This window comes from Macrotis lagotis, chromosome X (assembly GCF_037893015.1).
Source record: "Macrotis lagotis isolate mMagLag1 chromosome X, bilby.v1.9.chrom.fasta, whole genome shotgun sequence".
In the NCBI taxonomy this organism is placed as follows: domain Eukaryota; kingdom Metazoa; phylum Chordata; class Mammalia; order Peramelemorphia; family Peramelidae; genus Macrotis; species Macrotis lagotis.
Window position 1 is genome coordinate 72,919,598 of NC_133666.1, and position 23,405 is coordinate 72,943,002.

At 45.7% G+C, this 23,405-nt stretch overlaps 1 protein-coding gene across 2 annotated transcripts in view; it reads left to right on the plus strand.

Moving 5' to 3' along the window:
* The window catches only part of DCX (doublecortin), a 42,881-nt gene that overhangs the window by 13,344 nt on the left and 6,132 nt on the right, over positions 1-23,405 (plus strand). Inside the window, exons 3-4 of one of the 2 annotated variants that reach the window (XM_074202880.1) lie at positions 15,516-15,618; positions 16,886-17,023. In XM_074202880.1, the coding sequence (XP_074058981.1) occupies positions 15,516-15,618; positions 16,886-17,023 (241 nt within the window). The remainder of the gene's footprint in view (positions 1-15,515; positions 15,619-16,885; positions 17,024-23,405) is intronic. The other variant, XM_074202881.1, reaches the window with a different exon arrangement.

A 23,405-nucleotide genomic window follows, 5' to 3' on the forward strand; every position in this document is an offset into this window, starting at 1 on the left:
GCACTGGAGAAGTCATGGTTCACCCAGACCAAAGTTTGTGCCATAGGCCACTAGATTGAATCCCTATTGACAGCAGGCCAAGACTGAAAACAGAATCTGACCCAATGCTTCAAGGCTTCTTAATGATTAAGCCCAGTCCCCCATTTAGCCATCCTTCTTTCCAAACTCATGGTTATTGCTCATTATCCAGAACTTGGACCACAGTCAAAGGTTACTTTTGGACCCAGTCTCATTTCTTCCCTTTTGAATTCTTTGAATTCTTTCTAATTTCATGGATTTCTTGGGGATCTCCTAACCTCCTATCTCTTTCAGGGCTTCCCAGTGGAATGGATCTATTTCATTCTTTGTATCCCTAACACCTAGCAAATCAGGGGGCCACAGTCACACAGTAGAGGGAATTAAATGTATTTAAATCCATGGCTGAAGTGTGCACAGACTGCCTTTCCTCCCTAATTTTGTGTCTATTTGAAGTGGGTCTTTTCTGCTGGAGACAGAAAGGACCCTGTGCTCATAATTTGGAAATGTGGTTTGAGGACAATAATTCAGGGAGGAGCACAAAGCATCAGAAAGATGGTAGAGAAACAGATGGATGGCAGGAAGCCAGGAGGAATGAACAGAAACAAAATAAAACTGGAGGTGGCCTGCTGAGGGAGGCCAAGAACCTAGCCAGCACACTCAGGTGTTTGGACAGGCCAAATCAATCTGAAGGGAGTCTACTAAGGGAAATCACCCTTGACAGTTGTTCCCTCACCTGGAGGTCACCCTAGGGAAGATGTGATTCACTTAGTCATCCTGAGCACAATCATAGAACAATGTAACACATGGTATGGGGCACATGGTAAAAAAAAATGTCATCCAGGTAAGGATGGGCAAGACGGAAAGTGGTACATTGTATCAATTCCTACATTGTCTGAAATGGATAGAGAAGAAGATTCTAACTTCCTGTGTCACAGCAGAGGTGAACCAGATTTTGACTTAGGATACATTGGTGGATAGGCCACAGGCCATCATGCAAACTCAGTCTTGTAGCATCTCCCCTTATCTTGAGTGTTGGCTGGAAAGAGAGAGGTTTGATTGGAACCAATAGGCTCAGGGGTCTAGGACTAGAGCCTAGGTGGAGCAAGGTCCATTCTAATGCACTCACCAGAGAGGCAAATTCAAGAAAGCTCTAAATAGTCCTGACATCACATGGACATTTGGAACATGTACCTCCTGTTGTACCTTGGAAGCATCTTGCCAGATGGTAACATTTGGGCAGAACCCTCAATGTGAACCACTCCTTATAGGATAATATCCATCCTCTAGGAAGTCTGAGAGTAGAGAACAGCCCTACCCCATCCCATGGCCTCTGCTCCTTCCACAGACTGGCTGCCTCATCTGCCCAGGTCATGGATCAGCACTGAGATGCCAGGGCATTTCTGATCTGCCTGTCTAGATAGCCAGATGGTGATATCTGGCTCTGACAGTTAGACCTTGACAGGTTTTGTCCTCTCTTTTTCTCTCTCTTCTCTCTTTCCCCTTTCTTTCTTTCCTCTCTCTCTCCTTTCTTTGTTTCTCTCCTCTTCTTTCTCTCTTCTCTCCCCAATCTCTCACCTTTCTCCTCTTTGTCTCTTCTCTCTCTCTCTCTCTCTCTCTCTCTCTCTCTCTCTCTCTCTCTCACACACACACACACACACACACACACACAAACCTCTTTCTCTCTTCTCTTTATTCTCTCTCCTCTCTCCCCTCTTTTTCTCTCTCTTCTTTTTTCCACTTGCTTATTTTTACTTTCTTTGGTTCATTTTTTCATAATATTCCAGCAGGACTCTCATTTATTTTTTCCATTTTCCTTTTTCCTCTCTTCTTTGATTTTTCAATTCTTTTTGAAGCTCTTCTATGAGCTTTTGAATTTGAGTCCAATTCAGAGTATCTTTTTGGCATTTCCCAATTTTTCGCTGCCTTCCACTTCTGAGGTGGCATTGTTGTCATTTCTATCTGCATGGGAGCTTTCTAGAATTAGCGCTCTTTTAGCTTTTTTTGCTCATTTTGATTATTTGAACTCTAGTCCCTGGGTTTATAGGGAGTATAGACCCAGTTTTTTTTTTATACTGGGACTGGAGTCTGATCTCTGGCTTATCATAGGCCAAGAGGTTGCCTATGCAGCCCAGGGGTTACCTATGCAGAGGTTTGTTTCCTCCTTTCTGTCCAGGCTCTGCCTAGACAGTGATTTGTTCCCAACCCAGTCCTGTCTTTTGTCCTGGTGTTCAGACTTTGTTTGGGGTTGGGACCCTCCCTGTTGGCTTGCTATCTAGTTGCCAGGACCTGAGTGGCCCTGTGGTGGGCTTTCCCACTCTCACTGGCCTTTACTTCCCCTTTTCCCCTGAAAAGACAGGCCTTCACTGAAGATCCTCCTCCATGTCTCCTCTCTCTTTCCTCTCTCCTCTTTCTCTCTACTCTCTCTTTCCCCATTCTTTCTCTTTCTTCTCCATTTCCCTGGCTCTCTTTTCTCCTCTCTCTCTCTCTCTCTCTCTCTCTCTCTCTCTCTCTCTCTCTTTCTCTCTCTCTCTCTGGAGATAGGCAGAGCAACTCTGGCAATTAACACAGTTCAGAAGAAAACCATGAAATATTAGAGGAAAGGAATGTGACTTGTTGGCTTTGGTTGTAGTCTGACACTGAGAATAACTCTCCCATCATTCCAGATTCAATTGTCAGAATGCAAGCTGATAGGGGCAACAAGGTCATCTAGACAACCCTCATTCAGTCAGTTGATAATCATTAAGTGCCTACTGTAGCCAAGTCACCATGCCAGACATTTAGATTACAAAGAAAGGATACAAGTCCTTCGCACTTAAGTTGATAATGTGATGAGGAGAAAATAAATAAAAATTATGCTACAGGAAATAGTGAGAAAAAAAAGCACCAAAGAGCTGTAGGTAAAGGATTGTGAAAATTTGAGGGGAATGATATCATTTTCAGTGGGGTGAAGATAAGGGAAGACTTCATCTGAGGCAGTTAAGTAAGCAGAGTGACTAGAGTGCTGCTGGGCTTGAAGTAAGGGAGACCTGGATTCAAATTCTGACTCATGTTTATTGTATGGCCTCTGTCTGTCCCAGTTTCCTTCTCTATCAAATGAGGGTGTTAGATACCATGGCTTCTAAGGTCCCTTATAATTCTTTGACTCTAGTAAGTGTACACTGAAGGCCATGGGACTCCTAAGAGGTAACCCAGTTAGCCTCTGCTTGAACACCCCCAGAGATAAGAAGCTTACTAGCTTTCAAGGAAGTCAGTTGCTTTGCTTAACAGTTCTAATTGTTAGAAAGCACTTTCCTCTCTTGACTCCCTCTGCCAAAGAGTATAAGCTTTCCAGTGGCAAAGGCTCTCTGAAGTTGCCAAAGAGATGCCACCAATACTCCCACCCCACCACCTCCAGCCTCTGAATAACTGAGGTACAAGGGCTTCCCCTCTAGGCCTCAAGGCCGACTTCTCCAAGTTGAGGGGAGTCAGGCTTGTAGAAATGATATTCTTACCATGAGGTAGAAGGATCAAAGGACTTGATGTCCCCCTTGTCAAGGGACTAGAACTAGGTGACAGATTTGTGAAATTTTATCTAAATAATGGAGAAAACCAGATTCATTATTGGGAAGAACTGGCAATTCTCTCCTTCTGCCTGAGGCTCAAAAGAAGTGTGCATGAGCAGGGATGGGAGGGGGTGGGTAAAGGAAAGGATGGGTAAGGGAAGAGTTAGATTAGCATTGAGTTGACAAGTCCTATAGATCATCCAAAGTTAAGTTTGCAACTGCAGCTATTTTTTGTGATAATTAAGATAGACCTGCCTATCACAAGACAGACATTGTCTCCCTGAACACCTTGGATGTAAGCCCAAGCTGAGGATTCTGAAGAAATCATGACCAGACATGGGTTGCCAATCTGGGAGATGGCACCATGGGAATGGACAAGCTTCATAATTGTCTTGTTTGAAGAGGTAATATGGCAGAGTAGATAGGGAGCAGGCTTCAGAGGCAGGAAGACCTGGGTTCAGATCCCTTCTCTGACATTTTGAACCAATCCGTATCTCAGTGCAGCTAAGACCAGAAGTTGCAGAGAAGTTGTCACCTTGCATTGGTAGAAGGAATTGCCTTACCTCAGAGTTCTCCATACCAATTAACTCCCAAGTCCCTTTGACTATGCAAAAACAATTGAATGTGGCACTAGTTTAGCAAAAATCACTGGTTAAGATCAGAAGCTACCAGATGGTACTTCCTCTTCCTGCCATATGAGAGAAGGATTTCACTCGTTCTTTATGACCCTAAGGAATCAGAATCAGAAGCAATGGATAGAAGTTGGTTAAGCAAATAGAGTGCCCGAGTTAGGAAAACATAAGAATCAAAGCCAGCAGAAGTTCAATAGGCAGCATCAGGAGACAGGAGGTGCTTCCTCATTAGAGGGCAGAGAATGGGAAAGGCTGTGGAAGAGTCCAGATTGCATTGGCTGGCCTCTATGAGTTTCCTTTGTGCTCTGACATTCTATGATTCTTCAAAGCAGGAACATGCCCAGAAGATCATCACAATGAAAACTATGCTCATGTGAGGACTGGACTTAGTGGGAAGCAATGGTTAGAACCTGAAGAGAAACTTAGGAGGGCTAGAGATACTGGAGTGATTTGTCGTTTCCTTCTCTAGTTCATTTTACTGATGAGGAAACTGAGGCAAACAGGATCACACAGGGTCACACAGCTAGCAAGTATCTGAGACTGGATTTGATATCAGGTCTTCCTGATTCCAGGGCCAGTGTTCTATCTACTGCACCGATTAGCTGTGCCTGAAAGGGCATACTCAAACCTAAAGAGAAACTTAGAAGAGCCCTCATATGAAAGGGAGCTTAGACTTAATTCTGCTGGACTCTCAAAAGCAAAACTAGAAGGAATGGGGATATAGGTCCTCAAGGGCAAGACCTATTTCAGTTTTGGATGAGAAGAGATTGCCTTGCACAAGAAAGGTGCTTAATACCTATTTATTGGATTGAAATTGTTCTTGTTCATTCATTTTTCAGTTGTGTACAACTCATCATGATCCTCTGTGGGGTTTCCTTGGAAGACATACTGGAGTGGTTTGCCATTTCCTTGTCCAGATCATTTACAGATGAGGAAACTGAGGCAAACAGGGTGAAGTGATGTGCTCAGGGTCATTACAGCTAGTCTGAGGCTAGATTTGAACTCAGATCTTCCTGACTCCAGGTCCAGTGCTCTTTCCACTGCAATGCCACCTAATTGCGCTTGAACTGAAGTTACAGAAAGGTAAATTTAGGTTTAATGTGAGGAAACCCTTGCTGACAGAGCTTTCAAAGTATGAAATGGACTGGGTTCCCAGTCATTATACATCTTTAAGTTCATTGAATGACCAGTTGTTGGGTATGCTGTAATGGGCATTCTTATTCAGATGCCAACTCAGAGACTCTGTAAATCTGTCCCTCGGTTTCCTTCACTATACAATGGAGACACCCCAAAGGGAGGAGGGAGATCTGGTGAATGAGTGGATGGTATGGTCCAAGGCCCCCTCCCCCAACCCACTCAGCACATTTCCACCTCCCTGCTTGAGTGTAGATGGGTCACTCCAATGAGACTCCAGAGGGTAGCAGGAGTGGGGGTGCAAACACACAAAGAATTCTAGCTCAAGGTTCCCCATGGGAAGGGGGAGGAATTGGGGGGTGATCCTTTGCTCCTAAGCTAAAGCTGAATGGCCAAACCCCCACCCCCACCCTTCTCTGCTGCACTATTCCTTTCCATAAGTCATGCTTTCAGCATTTAGAGGCTGGCAGCTGCAAGGCCTGGTTGCTAGGCAACCCCTTTCCTAGCACAAAGAGCCCTCCCTCAGCTGGGAAGGTCAGGCCTGTCGGTGGGGAACAGCTGGGCGGATGCTGCCTTTGTCTTGCTCTTATCTTGGTTAATCACAGGGCGCCAAATCCAAGTCAAACTTCTTGGAGAAATAGGACTTGCTGGAAGAAACAATCTGAGTCTGCCATTGCTGCCTAACAGAAGACGGAAAACCTTGTCTTCATTGTGGGGCAATTTGGAGACTAAGTTGTGGGCTTCCAGGCCTGCCAGAGGCTGTTGTAAATGAACTGGGTGCCCCTGCTTGGAAGGCTCCCTGAGCTGGTCAGCTTCTCGCATTCACTGCCTGAAAGGGCTATTTGCTGTTGTGGTTGACTTGTTTCAGTCATGTCCAATTCTTTGTGATCCTATTGGGAGTTTTCTTGGCAGAGATACTGGACTGCTTTGCCATTTCCTTCTCTAGTCCATTTTACTGAGGAGGAAACTGAGGCAACTAGAATGAAGTGACTTGCCCAGTGTCACATAGCTAGTTAGTGTCTGAGACTGGATTTAAATTCAGGTTTTCCTGATTCCAGTGCCAGTATTCTAACTACTGTACCAACTAGCTGCCCCTGAAAGGGCATACTCAAGCCTAAAGCCTGGTGATCTGAGCCCTTGATGCCCACCAGGCTCAGAGATGCCTTAATCTCCCTATTTAAATGTTAATCTGTGGAGATTCATGTCATCCAACTCTTTGAGGCAGAACCCATCTCAACCAAATCTTTAGGTGAGTCACCTACACGTGAATCAAGACTATCCTTGATGAGGATAGGATAGTATCCAGCAGGTTAATGTAAGCCATTACAGCAATGGACTGGCTGATTCTTCACCATTTTGCAATTTCCTGCAAATTGAAGCAAATGGGAGATGTCATTGTTTTGCTTTGTTGATTATGAAAGAGCTTTCGAGTCTAGAGCAGAATGTGGCCTTCAAAGCCCCCTTTCCCCTGAGTTGTCCTCCTATATACATCATTGAATGAGATACAGAACACCTGAAAGAACCCTATTTGATGTATAAAGAGAGGGAACCCCCATCCTAATGAAAGGGATCACAGAAGGCTCAACTAACTTGAATCCGTCAGCCAACAGAGCACCAACTATGGAGATTTCCTACATATATGTGAAGAAACTCTTAATGTGAGAGTATCTTTGGGTTTTAGGCCATGGGACAAAAGCAAATTTGACAGCAGGCAACATTTTGTGACGGATTGACAGTAGGCTGTCAAGTCATGGTGAACCAGGCCAGTGGTGGAAATGCTGAGGATTCCAGAGTAGGATCCAGGCTCCTGAGAGGGAATCATTCTTGGGAGAAGGAAAAAGAGTTTCTCTCTCTCCTCCCAATCCCCTGCCCCCCAATAACAATGTCATCAGAGAGACTGGACCAATAGGAGACAGTGCATCCAGTCAGGAGCAGAGTGATACAGTTGAGGACAAATGTAGGGACAGCCACCTGAGGAGTCAGACACCTTAGAATGCCAGACAGAGCTTCAATGAAGGAAGACCTTCTAGGTCAAAACCAGGATTTGCCTCACATAAGCACCTTGGCTATTGCATGCTGGGTTGAACCTCCTCATCCTGTGGAGCCATGCATTTATGAGAGAATATGCCCTGGGCTTTTGGGGAGAGGGAAGTGGAGGGGTTGAAAGAATGTTTGTCCCAGAAATTCTTACTATACCTTCTTAATGAATACATTTTCTAAGAGCTGATTACTTGGTTGGCTACTTGTTAGGGGAAAGCATACTAATGGAGACTTGTGAGAAACAGTGCCAAAAACCCAATCTCTCAGAATTACCCCCTATAGCCCTTAGTATTAGAAGTAGCAGGTACTCTTTTGGGATCATGAGTATGAATTCCATTTGGGGGAGTGGCCCCAGATGGGGTGTCACAAATGACCCTTTGGTCAAAACATCAGATAAGGTATGAAATAGAAGTATGCTCATCAAATGTGTTCACCACATGAAGGAGGAGATTGAATGCAGAGTGCAAGTTGGAGAAGGACCTTTGTAGATGGCAAGGTTCTCCTTTTGTTCTGTTGGTGGATAACATTGTGTTGATTGGGTCAAGTCCCAGGACATTGTGAAGCCTCCTGAAAAAGGTATGTAGCCATTCAAAAAAGTTTGGTCTGGCCATCCACATAAGAGAGCCCAAGTAAAGGAAGAATGGAGATTGCTAAGGTTATGACCTACATATAAAGCTTGTCCATCAGTATATATCTCTGTGACAGACAGCAAAAGTGGACAATGAGTTTGATCCACAGTTGAGAAGAATGAAAGCAGGTTAGATTAACTTTAGGAAATTGTAGGGCTCTTCAAATGACCCCAAGCTTGCCATGTAGACAAAGATCTATCTTTTGGGTTTGGTTTGGTTTGGTTTTTGGTTTTGCCAAGGCAATTGGGTTAGGTGACTTGCCCAAGGTAACACAGCTAGTAAGTATTAAGTGGATGAGGTCAGATTTGAGCTTGTCCTCTTGACTCCAGGACTGGTACTCTATCCACTGCGCCACCTTCCACGACCTATCTTTTTTAATACCAAGATTCTGCCGGTGTTGCTGTATTATAGTCAGTCATGAAAATGGGAATCTGCAAAAGCAAAAGTGAATGTTATTAAAGGGATAGAGATAGCAGATGAATAACCAGAGTGTCCCAGTGGTATTCTCAAGATTGCAGGAAAACAGCAGCAACAATAAGGAAAACCTCTAATACATTGGGTAAACCCCCTATGGTGAACTTGGGAGAGGACATTGACAATAGTTCCACAAAAAGGGCAGGTATAGATGGGCTGCAATCTGCATCACTTAAAGAAATTTCTAATCAATGAAATCCACACTGGTTCTCACACTGGCTCACAAAAGTTCCATGTGATGCCACCAGAAGGAAAGGTGAGGCCACGGTCTTCTATGTCCGAAGCCCACTTGCAGTTCTGAGCTAATGTCTGTTCTTTGTTTTGAGAGTTGAAGTGGTAGGTCTCACCATTTCTATTCACTGCCAAGAGTTGTCTGCAGTTAGTTTTGGTTTGTGTCTTCATTCTCTACTTGTTAGACTTTCATGTGCTTGCTTCCCTAGTCCCACCCCATTCCCCTCCCCTGGCTGGATACAGGTTGTCTTTGCCTTGTAGCTCCTTAGTCAAAACCTGAGTTGCTTGGAGAGACCCTAGTGACTGACACCAGCAGCTAATGAGGGCCCTTAATGGTCTCACTGGTGAAAATTCTTCAGTGGCCTTCCTAGGACATGGTCTCCTAGGCTGTTAAATACTTAAACTACCTACTGCTTGATGCTCCACCACAGTCTGTTGAGGCCTTCACTGGCTAATGAGCTAAGTATGGACCTCTCAGAATCATTGGATTTAAAGCTGGAGGGGGCTTCAGTAGAGTTTATCTATTCCAGTCTTCTCATGTGACAGAGGAAGGAAATGAAGTCTAGAAAGGACAAGGGACCTCCCCAAGATCACACAGTAGAGAATTAGGATTCAAATCTGGGGCTTCAGACTTCTATTACATTACACTGCCTCTCCCATCCAATGGAGGGATTAGATTTCAAACCACCATCAGCCTTCAGTCTTGCAGCTTCCTTAAAAGCCTGATATGTTTGTAGTCCTGCACCCCCAAGTTCTGTGATTTCCTAAAGGTCGATGATTCCCCCCCACTTCCCCCACCACCACTTCCCCCAGTTCTACTGGGTCTGCCTACAGCCAGAATGTTGCAAACAGTTGATTCTTTGTCCTGAAAGGGAGTGGTCCTCAGCCTCCACTGGCTGCATGACACTGTCCATGGTGCTGATCGCAGCCAGCCTGTCAAGGTAGTGTCAGGAAAAGCAAGGGAAAAAATAAATCCAGGTCCTGCTTCAGGAAGCCCTTTGGTTGTGGTGTTTTTCATGAGGCAGAGGAAGGGGAAAGGAGGAAGATTGGGAACTGGGGAAAAGTCAGGCAGGTAGGCTTAATAAATCTTATAAATAAATGGCCATTGCAGTGAGGTTGACTATGACCCAGCACCTTCCTGAATTAATGTTCAGGCTCATGTAATAGGATCATAGGACTTTGAGCTGAAAAAGAACCATATGGACCACAAAGTCCAAGCCCCTCATTTTACAGAACCAGAAATATGAGATGAATCTTAGGCTGTGCTCTATAATCCTGAGGGTAGTCAATGCCATTGGGCTAGCTCTCACCCATGCAGCAGGTTAGGCTCAGGGAGCACAGGAGGCTCAGACTGATCCCTAGCTCAGAAGAGAACAAAATGAGTAACTGGGTTGGGGCAAGGATTCTTAAACTAAGTCATTAGTTTTCCTTTGGTCTAAGCATCCAGGAACTCTTTAACTTCTGGGGCCACATTGTCTAGCCTAGAGCTACCCTCAGTTGCTCTTTAACACTTCTTTCCTTACCAAAATAGGGACAGACCAAATATTACCATGAGTTAGAAAGCAATATTAATCAGCCCCAGAAGATAAGAGCCCACCCAAGTACAAGTTAATAGTGTCCTAGGCTCAGCTAACAGTAGTTTGATATGCTAGCAGCCCCGGATGAAGATAGGGACCATTGGTTAAATGGTCCAGGAGCCCAAGTGGCAATAGAAGCACAGGCTCCATAAGGTAATTATCCATGACCCTGATAGTAATGACACATTAAAAAAACAAATTTATGGAATGTGGAACCTACTTGAGGACTTCTTGAGCAGCTCTGTGAAATAGGAAATAGAAGAAAGGGGACAGGAACAAAGGAAAGATATTGGTTTTGGAATCTGGGGTTTGGGTTCAAATCCAAGTTCTTCAACATATTACCTGTATCATCCTGACCAAATCACAGCTCCTTTCTGGGATTCAGTTTGATCATCTAAAATATGGGAATGCATTCAAGGCTCTCCAAGGGTCTAGATGCCAGCTTGGGGAATTCTATGATTTTAAATGCCTTTCCCTCTCTGAGTCTTAGTTTCTCTCTCTATAAGGTGATAGAACATGACCAACTATTTTCCAGAGGACCATACAGAGAATACCCACTCATCTACTCTTTGGGGGCAAATGGAAACTAAACCCAAAGCATGCTGAACTGTACTCTATGTAACCCAAGGCCAGCACTCAATAATGTAGGTCTATAACAGTGGACCAGGAGCAGTGACAGCCAGGACCAGAAACACCTGGAGTGGAGGCCAGTGGGACACTGATCTTCCCTAAAGGAAGACTTTTTCTGAATTTCAGCTTCTCCTTTCTTGCCTTTGAGAGGCTTCCTCATTAGCACAAGTGCCCCTTGAGATGAATTGCCAGCTTTTCCCCATGGAAGCTTAAGGGGTCCAGTTGCCTTTCCTGGTCCTGAGATTTCAGAAGAAACAATTGAACCATCTGAACTCAGGTCCCCCTGCCCTGACCAAGCTCTGTTGGGACTAGATTCTTGGCTTAGAAGTAGCTCTCCCAGGACTTAAGAGGTCCTTCACACAATATCTATACCCAGACTATTCTATGAGATTTTGTTCCCTCTGAAAGGACTAGCTGGCACAGTAGCTAGAGCACTGGTCCTGGAGTCAGGAGGACCTGATTTAAATGTGGCCTCAGAAACTTACTAGTTGTGTGACCCCAAACAAGTCACAACCCTGTTTACCTCAGTTTCTGCATCTGTAAAATTAGCTGAAGAAGGAAATGATGGGATGGCTAGGTGGGATGGCTAGCCCTGGAGTCAGGAGTACCTGAGTTCAAATCCAGCCTCAGATACTTCATAATTACCTAGCTGTGTAGCCTTGGGCAAGCCACTTAACCCCATTGCCTTGCACAAACGTTAAAAAAAGAAGGAAATGATATATCCAGCATCTTTGCCAAGGAAATTCCCAAAGGGGGGCACAAAGAGTCAGATATGATTGAAATGACTGGACAACTGCTCCCTCTGAAGGGGGACTGGCCCAGTCCCTCTATGAAGGGCCAGCCTGCTCCCCTGCTGAGAATATGGTGCTCTTTCACTCTGACCAGCTGGTGCCACAACCCATTGTGGCTACTTAGCTGTCAGGCACCTGCCTCCCAACCCCAACCAAGTAAACCAGGTCTGTCCTGACATGCTTTGTGGAGGACTAACAATGACCCAAGAGCTCATAGAGGCTCTTCATCCTGGCTTGGGCAAATTGACCTCTTTCAATGTGATTGTTTGTATCTAAAGAAGAGGGAGCCTGGATGTAGTTAGAGGCCCAGGCCCTGACCAGTCCTGGGGCCCTGTTGAGATGCTAATCAGGCTGCTCCATACTTTTGCTGCTGCCACCACCTCAGCCACCTCCCTCCGATGAGGTCACTGAGATAGCTGCCATCAGATTCTTTGTCTGAGAGACTGCAGTGGCTCAGCCGCAGAGTGGGGAGGGGGAAAGGGGCTGGGTCTGGCTGACGCAGCATGCTGCCTGTGTGGAGGGGAGTATCATCATGGCGAATGAGCCGTTGGCTTAGCCAGCCATTTTTCCTGGGAGGATAAAGAAGGGAAAATGATCAGCAACCCCCAACTTCTGTCAATGAACAATGGAGGCTTGCTGGAACTTCAGAAGGCAGTAGTTAGGGTGCCGATGGGAAACTGAAGGACAGGCTTTTGGTGACTCACAATTCTCATTTGCAAGAATATCACCCAGGGCAATTGCACAATGTTCCCTGCACCCCACCCCCATATATGGCCAGGTGCTGGACTGGACTTGATATTGGGCAGGGGCCTGGGGAAGGGGAGAGACATTTGCCTCTCTTTGTATTCATAGCACATAGTAGGCACTTAATGACTGACTGGACTATCCCAAACTGAGGCCCAGAGAGCAGAAATGATTTGTCCAAAGTCTCCCAGTAGGGAATCCCCCCCCCCCAGGTGCTCTGCCTTTGAGTGCCCTTCCTACATTACCATGTTCATACTCTGAGAGAGCTCTACGGGATTGGAGACAATCAGGTTAAGGGTTAGAAGTCCCATTATTGCCCACAGGTCAGTGCAGGGCAAGGGTCTAGCAACTAGGCAGGTAGGGCAGAGGCCAGGGAATCTATAGGTACAGACAGTTGAAAGGTTAGCCAATATCAGTCATCCAGTTTGGCTGAAGCGTCATCTCTGGGAAAGAGAAGTAGTAGGAGATAAGTTTGGAAAGACAGCTGGGATCAATATACCAAGGATCCTAAATACCAGGCTGAAGTGAGGGGCAAAGCTTCCAGGGCTAGGGAAGTGACAATCTCACTGGCCTTTGCCTCCTCAAACCACATCTAAAGTATTGGGCTCAAGTCTAAGCCTTTAAGAAGAATATTGAGAAGCTGAACTAGATCCAGGAAGGGCAAGCAGGATAGTAAAGGGCCTTGAGTTCTAGCCACCTGAGAATAAGTAGAATGGGCTGCCTTGGCAGGAGGAGATGCCCACTCACTAGCTACAGGAAGAGATTGGATGCCCACATATCAGGTGGGTTGTTGAGCTCATTCCTTGGGCCGTCACCCCAACATCTATGAGTATGTCTGCTCCCTCCACTCCTTCCGCCAAACTATCAAGCCCATAGCAGGGATAGGGGAGGAAGACAAAGGGCAAAGGGATCACTGCAGCACAGTCCTCCCTATTGTTGCTTGGTTAGCTCTCGGTACTACCTTCTAGAACTGCCAGTAAACCCAGTGAGACAGAGGTTCAAGTATCTGCAGTGTCAGAGAGGGGAGGCAAGAAGTCCACTTCCAATCTATTTACAATTAGAGAAACTGGGGCTCTGAGAACTTAAGGGATTTGCCCAAGGTTAAAGGCCTCAAAGTCAGGTTTTCTGGACCAAGATCAAAAGCTCTCTCCATGCCATATTTTCCTCACACTGGAATCCTGAGGAGTCAAGGAGAGTAAAGTATAGCTAGCCCTCCTAGGAGTCTGTGGGAATCACCCAAGACCCTACTAAATTTGCCCTCCTCCTAAGGAGGTAGAATGGAGTCACATTGAAACTTTGAACTGGAAAGAACTGTTGAGAGGACCTAGTCTAATTGCCTCATTTTACAGAGAGGGAAACTGTGACCTAGAGAACAGAAAGGACTTTCTCAATGTCCCACAGCAACCAGCCACTCCTCAATACCCAATAAGCCCTAAGAGGCCATGAACAATGATAAGTGTGAATGGTTTCCAGTCTAGTTGGTTATCTTGCCCCCAGCTCAGGGTCGCACATGACCCATAGGCAATCCTGAAGACTTAGCAATATCAGAGGAACCAGCAGAGTTTCTTTTCCCTCCCCCACAGTGATGAATGAAGTGGCTGACTTGTTATGACCCAGGTTGTCTCTGAGGGCCAAGCAGAGCCTCTGCACCTATTCCTAGCCCCCAGACCTGTGGCAAAGCCACCTCTTGCAAAGAGCACCAGAACATTTTCTCTCTAGGCTTTAGGGAGCCAGATTTGCCTGCCCTGACCTGCCCAACCTCTTCCATGGATCTTTTAGGAAGAGGAAAAGAAGGGAATGGATGTGAATATACTTCATAGAATGTGAAATGTTTTGTTGATGCAAGAGTCAAGGGTTCCTGGAAAGAGAAAGACTTTCAGGGTGGGAGGGAGGGGAGGGAGAAGATCAACTGCATAACTTTACTGGACTTCAGTTGGGAAATACTAGGAACCGAGGGGTCTTGCTATTAGGTTTCGACCTGCAGGATTAGTGTGCTCTTCTCCCACCTAATGTCTTGCACTGAAGCTATCTGTGTGGTTACCAGTGACTAGGCTGGTGTCCTGTATGAAACCTCTAGAATCAGGGTGTAGGTAGCACGACATAAAAGAAAGCATTCCGGGTATGGGATCAGAAGACTAGGGTTTGAAACCCTGCTCAACCACCTGTGTTGAGCCAGTCCCCGAACCCTCTGTTTCCCCCTCTGTAAATGAAGAGAAATGTACTCAGTGGCCTCTTAGACCTCTAGTAGGTAGGAGTATGAGAACCATTATCTCCCTTGGATAAATAGGGAAACTGAGGCTCAGAGGGGACAATTAATTTGCCCACATTCTGACACCTAGAAAATTAGAGTTAGCTGCTAATATGCCCCCACTCACATTTCCTTTTATTTTCTTGATATATATTTCATATTTATTTCTATGTTTCTGCTGAGAGAAAGTAGTTCCTTGGAGGCAGAGAGTGTTCTAGTCTTTGGCTTCACTTCCTCAGAATTAGCATAGTGCCACATATTTGAGAATAATAGCAACAATAACCACAAAAACAATAATAAACATTTATTTATTAGTTGGGTGATTGATAACTGGGAGGCACTTGGAGAAGGGCAATCAGTGTGAAGAGGGGTTTCGTGTCCTTGTCATATGAGGAGCAGATGAAGGGGAGACTTAGGGGGGTGGACATGCCTGGTACTTTCAAGGATTTTAAGGGCTATCTTGTGAAACAGGAGGGACCCAAGTATTCTGTGAAGCCCCAGAGGCAAAACCAGGAGGAGTGGAGGGAGAACCCAGAGGTAGATTTAGGTTGCTTTTGTCAGGAAAAGCTCCCTGACCATTCCACCCCAAAGTGGAATGAGACAACTTGGGAACTGGGGGGATCCCCCTCACTGGAGGTTCTCCAACACAGGCTGGATAATCACTTGTCAAGTATGTTGGAATTGATGATCAATTCTGTGATTTTATATTGTAATCCAAAGGAGTCAAGGAAGATAGGGGTTCTTTCAGCTGTCTCTGGCAGCCCATGGGCATCCCAGGTGTCCTACCAACAGAATTGCCAACAAATGTGTCTGTTCTCTCTACAGGTGACCTGTCTCCATGATTTCTTTGGTGATGATGATGTATTTATTGCCTGTGGTCCTGAAAAATTCCGCTATGCCCAGGATGACTTTTCCCTGGATGAGAATGGTGAGCAGAAATGGTGCCTATGGTTGCCTATGGTCCTTGTCATGCCTTTGTTTCCCCTTTCACCACATAAGATATCCGTAGGTTCATTTGGATGACACAGCAACCTAAAGTGGCTTTGAAAGGATACTGGGTTATGGGGAAGGACCAGCATGAAACTGGCAGTTAAACCCATCTTCCCCTTCCTGAAATAGGTATATTTTGCCCCACCCCACCCACTCACTCCCCTCAGCAGTGTAAATCTGAGGTGTTCAGACCTGAAACCTTCACCCTTTGCCATTCCCCTCACTCCATAGAGAACCACCAGGATCAGTCCATACCCACTTCTCCCAGAATGCTTATGGATCAAGAAAAGGCACTTGAGGTTTCCTAGGCCTAAATATGAACCCAGAAGGGATCAGAAGAGCACAAATTTAGAACTGGGATGACCTCAGAGGCCATCTAGTTTTACAGAAGAGACCCTCAGGCCTAGATAGAAGTGACTTGGCCAAGGTCACAGAGTTGGTAAGTGACAGAGCTGAGACTCAAACCTAATCATAGGGAAGACAGAACAACAATGGGCAAGCCAGACTGGCACTGCTCTCAGGCCCAGCTCACTTTCCCATGCCCTGCCTCAGCCCCACCATCTGTTAGCCCAGGCTCCTCCATAGACTAAGGCAGGCTGCTGGCCACATGAAGGAGTCTTCCTTGCTTGTGTCCCAGATCTATGTCTTTCTATATAAAGATATTGCAGCCCTTTCACTAAGCTTTGTCACTTGCCAGTTGTATAATGGCCTTGACCAAGTCATTTCCCTTTTCTAGGCTTCATTTTCATGATCCATGGTCTCTATGGTCCTTTACAATTCCAAATCCTCTGATCTATTCTATGATAAGAAACCATTGGATTGTGCCAATTCCTAGAATGCTATGCATTAACTGCCCAATTCAGACCAAGCCCTTACCCTAGGATTTCTCTTCTACCTGCAGAGTTGGAAGTCATCAGATTCATGCTCAATAAAAACAAGAATAATATGTCGGTCACTCTAAGGTGTGCAGAACAATTTCTCTGTTGCCTTTTGTGATATCTTTGGGGTTTCTAAGGTACCCTTAGCAATTCCCTTTTCTGAACTTGCAGTCTAAGAGACCTGGAATCACTTTCTAGTTCTTATCATTTCTAAGTTTGGGCAAGGGGCTGCGATGGAGGCATCACTGCTTGGCTTCCAGAAGTCAGGTCAGGGCAGGGGGAGCTCTTCCATATTGGATCCCACTAATTTAGGTGCTTTCCCCACAGAGTGCCGAGTCATGAAGGGGGCCCCGCCTGCCACCACTGGCACTAAGTCATCTCCCAAGACTCAAAAGAGCTCAGCAAAAAGTCCTGGCCCTGTGCGCAGGAGCAAGTCTCCGGCTGACTCAGGTAACGACCAAGATGGTAAGTGATTTTGCCTTAACTATGCATGCTGACTCTGCCCACTGAGGGGTACCTTCTGCATGCCTAAGGGTGCATTGCCACTGAGCACAGTACAGTGACCATGTTCATTAAATGTAGTTAAGAGGTTGGTGGCCCCAAAGTCCTCAGGAAATTCAACCCTTTCCTTGTTGTCGTCATCATCATCTGGTTATTAAGTACCCAAAGTCACCAAGGACAGGGTTGAATATTCAGTAGGCATTCACTGCGTGTCTGCTGAATGGAGTAGATTGCTTTGTCAACACATTGCCAGACTGTGTAGAGCAGCAAACTGACCCATGCATGCCAATACTGTTGATAGAGTTTCACATACACAGGTTTACTCATGTCAATGGAAAGGTATTGGGTCATTTCTCAGCTATGTCTTGCACATCATGACTGGGTCTAAGGTGCTTAGATAAGATTTAGATGGTCCAACAATGAAACCAGTGGGAAATGGGTAAAGAGTACAGCTCTGCAATGGACTAGCTATGTGACCTTGGGCAAGCCAGAATACTCTGGGCCTCATTTTCCTCATTTATAAATTGTGGGGGTTGGACTAGATGTTCTCTAGGCAACTGGTATAGATCCTCCAAACCGGAAGGGTTGGCAGTGGCCATCTGATGTAACCCAAACCTAAATGAGAATCAGTTTATCCACAATCACCCCAAGAAGGGGTCACATAGCCTTAACTCAAAGACCTCAAGTGAAAGGGAAGCCACTACCTCCACTTTTGACACATCTACCTGTTGGGACATTTTGAGACAAAAGTCTCTCTCTCTGCAACTGCCTTCTAGTGCTGTTGAATGTAATTCCTCCTACTTCTGTCCTTGGGGTCAAGCAGTGCAAAGCCAATCCTTCTGCTTAAAATAGCCCTATTCATCCTGGAAGGTAGCTCATGACCTGTTTGTCACCACCTCTCATTTGGGTTAAGCAGCCCCCGTTTCATCGATCCATCCTCATATGGCATGGGCCCAAAGCCCTTCACCACCAGTTTGGTTGTCCTCTCCTGGATTCTAGGTGAGTCAAAGGGGTGATGAGGCCTAGACAAGATGGTGGCAGTGGAAATGGAAAGGAAGTCAAAAGGGTTTTGAAAGCAGAAATTGAATAAAGTAACTGATACTCAAGTGGGCAAAAAGTGAGAAAAAGGAGGCATTCAAAATGATTCCAAGATATCAAACCTGGATGAGTGGGAAAGAGTTAGGGGCATGATAAGATGCAAGTGGAAGGGAATCATTTTCCTTTATGTAAAGTTTGAGGGAATGATGGTGCATTCAAGAAGAAATGTTTAAATAGCAGCTAGAGATATAGGGGCAGTCCCCAATAGAGAGTCAGGACTGAGGGTGTGGATTTGGCCATGAAAACAGCTGAGCCCTCAAGGAAAGTGAGAGTAAAGAGAGATTATCTGACAGATAAAGACTGCTGGTTTCCCCAAGATGGAATGAGAGGAGAGCCTAGCAGCAGGTGTTAGGATGTAGTCACTCAGTCAGAAGCCTGTTAAGGGCCTCTCTCTCCAGACTGGTCAAAGAAATAAACTCATCTCCTCATCTTAGCCAAATGACTGTCCATGCCAGTCTGAATGCTGTCTTTGGAAGACAGTCTCTTCAAATAATCTCTTTTACCTTGGGGAGTAACCCCCACCCTTGCATCTCTTTCCAGGAGAGCTTCACTGTCGGTCCAAATCCCCAGTGGGGGAAGAGGGCTTCCTGGCCCACAATGCCAGTCATGTGCTGGAGAAGAAAATGAGTTACAAAATCGCCTCAGTCCTCTGTCCTCTGAGAGACATCAGTAACTTTCTTCAGGGAAATTCATCCTTGTCAAAACAAAAACATGTTGGTGACAGATTCTTTATTTCTCTCCCCTAGACAAAGGATTAATAACTACTTACCCTCAGCCCATTTCAGAGAATCCATTTCAAATTAAAATACTACCTTCAACAATGGCAGAATCTGACAACCTATGGTTGAGTCTGGCCTCAGAACCCTATGATCAATTCTGGAAGGGATCGCTTCCGGCCTGCCATCTCCTGCTTTCTTAATAGAAGGGTTGGAGAAAGAAAGAGACAAAAGCATTTTCAGGCAGCAGAGGCAATTAACAAAACAGACCCAGAAAAGCAGACAATGCCTGCCAACCTGCCCCTCATCACCCCAGTGCCGCCAGCTCCCACACCCCACCCCCTCAACCTGAGCCAGGACTTCAGAAGAAGCAAACTACACAGAATGGCATCTGTGCTACCCTTCCTGAAGGGGAGGACCTGAATGGCATCTTTCTCCCTGAGTCATTTTCCACTCTATTCCAGTCTATCCCATTCTCTCTGCCTGTTTCCTTCTCAACCTCCCAAACCTCTAAGCTGGTCTCCCAGAACCACAAAGTCTGATCTTTCCAGTAGGTGTGGTAGTTGCCTGATCACCTCTTTCTTCCCACACATCCCTTAATCTGCCCCTGTACACATATCCAATAAGTTACCCAATTGTATTGATTCTTGCATCTACTCCCTTTTCCCTTTTCACCTGGTCATCAACATGGCAGGTGCTCTTTATACTCGATAGTGACTGGGAAAGATTCCATTTATCACCTCTCATCTGAACCATTGCAACAGCCTCCCAAGCTGTCTTTCAGCTTCTATGTTCTTGCCTTTTCAATCCATCATTTACCGAATGTCAAAATACTCTTCCATAAACCGCAATTCTTGATATATCACTCCCCTACTTGAAAAACAATCTTCTATGGCTCCCTACTACCTAGAAGGTAAAACACAAACTCCTTCACCAAGTCATTTGAGCTGTCCCCAATATGACTACCACCTCCCTTCCCAGTTAGACCATTTTACTCCCCTCACAAGCTCTCTGTTCTACACAAACCAAACTACTAGCTGATCCCTTGAAGTCAATGCCTGACCTCTAAGAATTTGTGCAAGCTGTGCCCCAAGCTAAGGCTGGAATGTACTCCCTCCTCTCTATTTCTCAGAACCTTTCCAAAAAGAATAAGAGGAGGCCCCCATCCTAAGTTCACAGATGTTGAGACTCTCTAATCCAGCCCCCCTCATGACATAGAAGGGGAAACTGAGGCATCACAATAGCACAGGATTTGGTCAGGTCACACAGTTAGTATGCATTCAGAGCAGTAGTTGACAGTCCATGTCTTCCTGACTCAAATCCAGGGCTCTCCGCAGTAGGCCATGCTGTCTCAGCTAGACACCCAGATTACACCCCAGGGTTCTAACAAAAAGCTGGCAGTGAGCCAGGCGAGTTTTTGTCTTTGCATCCCAACCACCTGGCAGAGTGCCTGGCATATCACAGACGTGGAATAAGTGCTTGTTGGATTGACTCGAACTGAATTGACTTGAAATGTTAGAAGACTGGAGAGTTGGGGCAGGACTGGTGAAAGACAAATGGCTGGATTTTCAAAATAGGGAAATGATCAGAATCTATAATCACCAGATCGGTGAACTTGGCTTTGACTTCTGGCAAAGTCCTAGACTATCTGATGAAATAAATGCTTAGTGGACACCCAGAAAAGGAAACAGGGATCCCCAATAACTCACCTGGTTTCAGAAAGAGCAGCTCATGCCAGAATGACCTCCTTGCCCTTCCCACCATGGTCACCAAACCAGTAAATCAGAGGAATATTGTCAATATAGTCTTCCTAGATTTTAGCAAAGCATTTGGCCAAATCCCTTGGGTCATTCTCATGGAGAAGAGTAGACCATCTAGACAACAAGTGCTCTTAGATGGAATGGAACTGTCCAAATGGCCAAGCTCAGAGGATATCTCCATAGAAAGGAAGTCCCCAGTGTGGTGCTCCAGGAATCTATGATCAGCCCTGTGCTGAGTTTTATCAATAACTCACATAAAAACATAGATGACACACTTATCAAAACTGCAAACTAAAAAAAATAGAAAAATAACCAATATAAATATCTTGATAAACTCAATCTAAGAAGTGGAGTTTAAAAGGAAAAAATGAAAAATCTTATACTTGAGTTCAAAAATGCTGGTTGGGGGAGGTATAACTAGACAGAGTTTCAGGTGAAGAAAGATCTGAGAGTCTTAGTAGCCCACAAGTTCAGGGCTGAGTCAATAGCATGTGGTGATGGCCAAAATGATATTTGGGAGTTTAGAGCGCATTAAACAGGCAGTGGGAGGAAATAATACTACTGGTGCTCTTGATTCTTGGGCTCCATTCTGGAAACCACTAGGCCTCTATTTCCTATAGAGAAGCAGTAGTTTCTTGACCCTTTCCTTCCTGGGCACTCAGACATGGTACGGGTATAGAGAAGCTTCCAGAGCTTTTGTATAGACTTCATTCTACCATCAATCAAGTAAACCAGCAAGCAAGCATCCCTTGCACCCAATCCCAGACTGCACCTGGGTATCTAGATCTGGGCAACACAGAAGATAATAATATTGAAGATAATAATAAGCTGGACAATGTCCAGAGAGAGGCAATCAAGATGGTGAAGGACCTTGAGTTCCTGATAAAAAGAGATCAAAGTGGAAGGAACAGAGCATGTTTGCCCAAGAGAAGGCTCGGGAGAATCAGGAGAGCTGAGTTCAAGTACTTGAAAGGCTATCATGGGGGCTCTCAGAGCATAGAACCAAGAGCAAGGGAAAGGGAACCAGTAAAAAGATAAGCATCACTTTTATGAATGGCAGAAACAACAATGAGAGCTGTCCACGGGTGGACTGGGCTAACTCTGGAGAAGGCAATGATCTCTTCCTCCCTGGAGGAATCTGAGCCAAGGCTGGCAGGGATATTTGCATAGGGGCCACTCTGAGGCAACTCTGGGCTTTGTCCCATTCCATGATTCTGGACTTCCCTCCGTGAAGCCTTGGCATCATTTCACCCTGACTAAGGCTTCTAAGTAATCTGCTTTAGAAACAGCTCCAACTCTCCTACCACACATTTGTCTTTCCCTTCAGTACCCCAGGGCTTCTAATAGAGCAATCCTGCACTTTCACACTGGCTTTGATTGGGCAGCTTGGAAGTGATTGTAAGTGGAAGCATGACAGTCCAGTGGGGGTTTCCAGGCAGCCCATTACTCCCAAGGAAAAGGTCATTGAGTGGTCTCTCAACCACAAATACACAGCTCCTTCCCCCATAAAAGTCTGTGAACCTGATACTTCAGGGAGCCCAGATAGCAAAGAGCCAGGGCCCATCCTCAGTAACATTAGGAAAGAGAAGGTACTGGAGGGCATACCCATCCATGATACTAGACTTTTCAGAGAGATTTCTTCCCCCACTATCCCATCACCTGGTACTGTGAGAAGGCTAGAGCCTTCCCAAACCAACACCCCTAGCTGGAAAGTAGTCATGGACCCTCCAGGTTCTCATGACAGCTCTAGGGTTCTGCTTGGATATTCCTCACCCAATTCCCCTCTGGTTTTGCCTCAGTGCACTGGCTGGGAGACTACCAGGAACAATGAGTTGATTTGAGGGGATTCTCACAGCCTCTTCAAGATTCTCCTCAAAAACAGAGACAGCTCCCTAGCTGGGAAACACACAGTGACCCTAAAAATAACTCCTCTGGGTCATTCCCAGTCTGTGGGACCACCAAGAATACCTCTGGGATCCCAGGATCTTTGTTTGCTGTAGGTCCAAGAAACCTGAGAGACCTAGGTAAGACTTAAGCTTAGAGAGACTCTGGAACCATCCCAACCTCCCTGAGAAGCAAGCAGTGTGGCACAATGAAAAGAATGCTGAATTGATTTAAATCATGGTTCTGCCACTTATTACCTCCATGACCTTGGACAGGTCACTTCCTCACTAAAGACCTGCTTCTTCTTGGTAAAAAGAAGAAGCTGGACTTGATGATCTCTCTAGTCCCTTCCAGCTTGAAATTTCTGATCTTAGAATCCTTGACTTTGGGGGTCAAGGGGTTTCCTCTTGCCTTCTCTCCCTACTATGGAATCCCAAAGTCAGAGGGTATCCACTCCAGCCACTATACCCATCTCCCCCACAACCCAAGGCTGGGGGTCTCAGCCATGCAGGCAGAAGTTCAGTTCTCTGTCATTTTCAAACAAAAGAAAGTGTCCAGGTCCTGAATGAGAGCTACCCCCATTAGGCAAGGGGGACCAGCCAGCCAAATTCCAACTAAAGGCCAGACAGCCCAGAATGAAAAATGACAAAGTGTGCTGGTGAGCAAAGAGGTTCGGCTTCCCTGGGTGCACAGTATTCCTAGCCAGTGGAGGTGTTGAAGGGGGCACAGCCCTGATGATCTGGGAAGAGCAAGAGAAGGGGACACCCTGCACCAATAGCTGGTGGCTTAGGAGGGTCTTGGATTCCATTCTGTGAGTCACTACAGTAGCATTGAGAATGGCCACCCCCAGCCTCTATGTGCCAATGAAACTCAAGAGAAATATTCTGT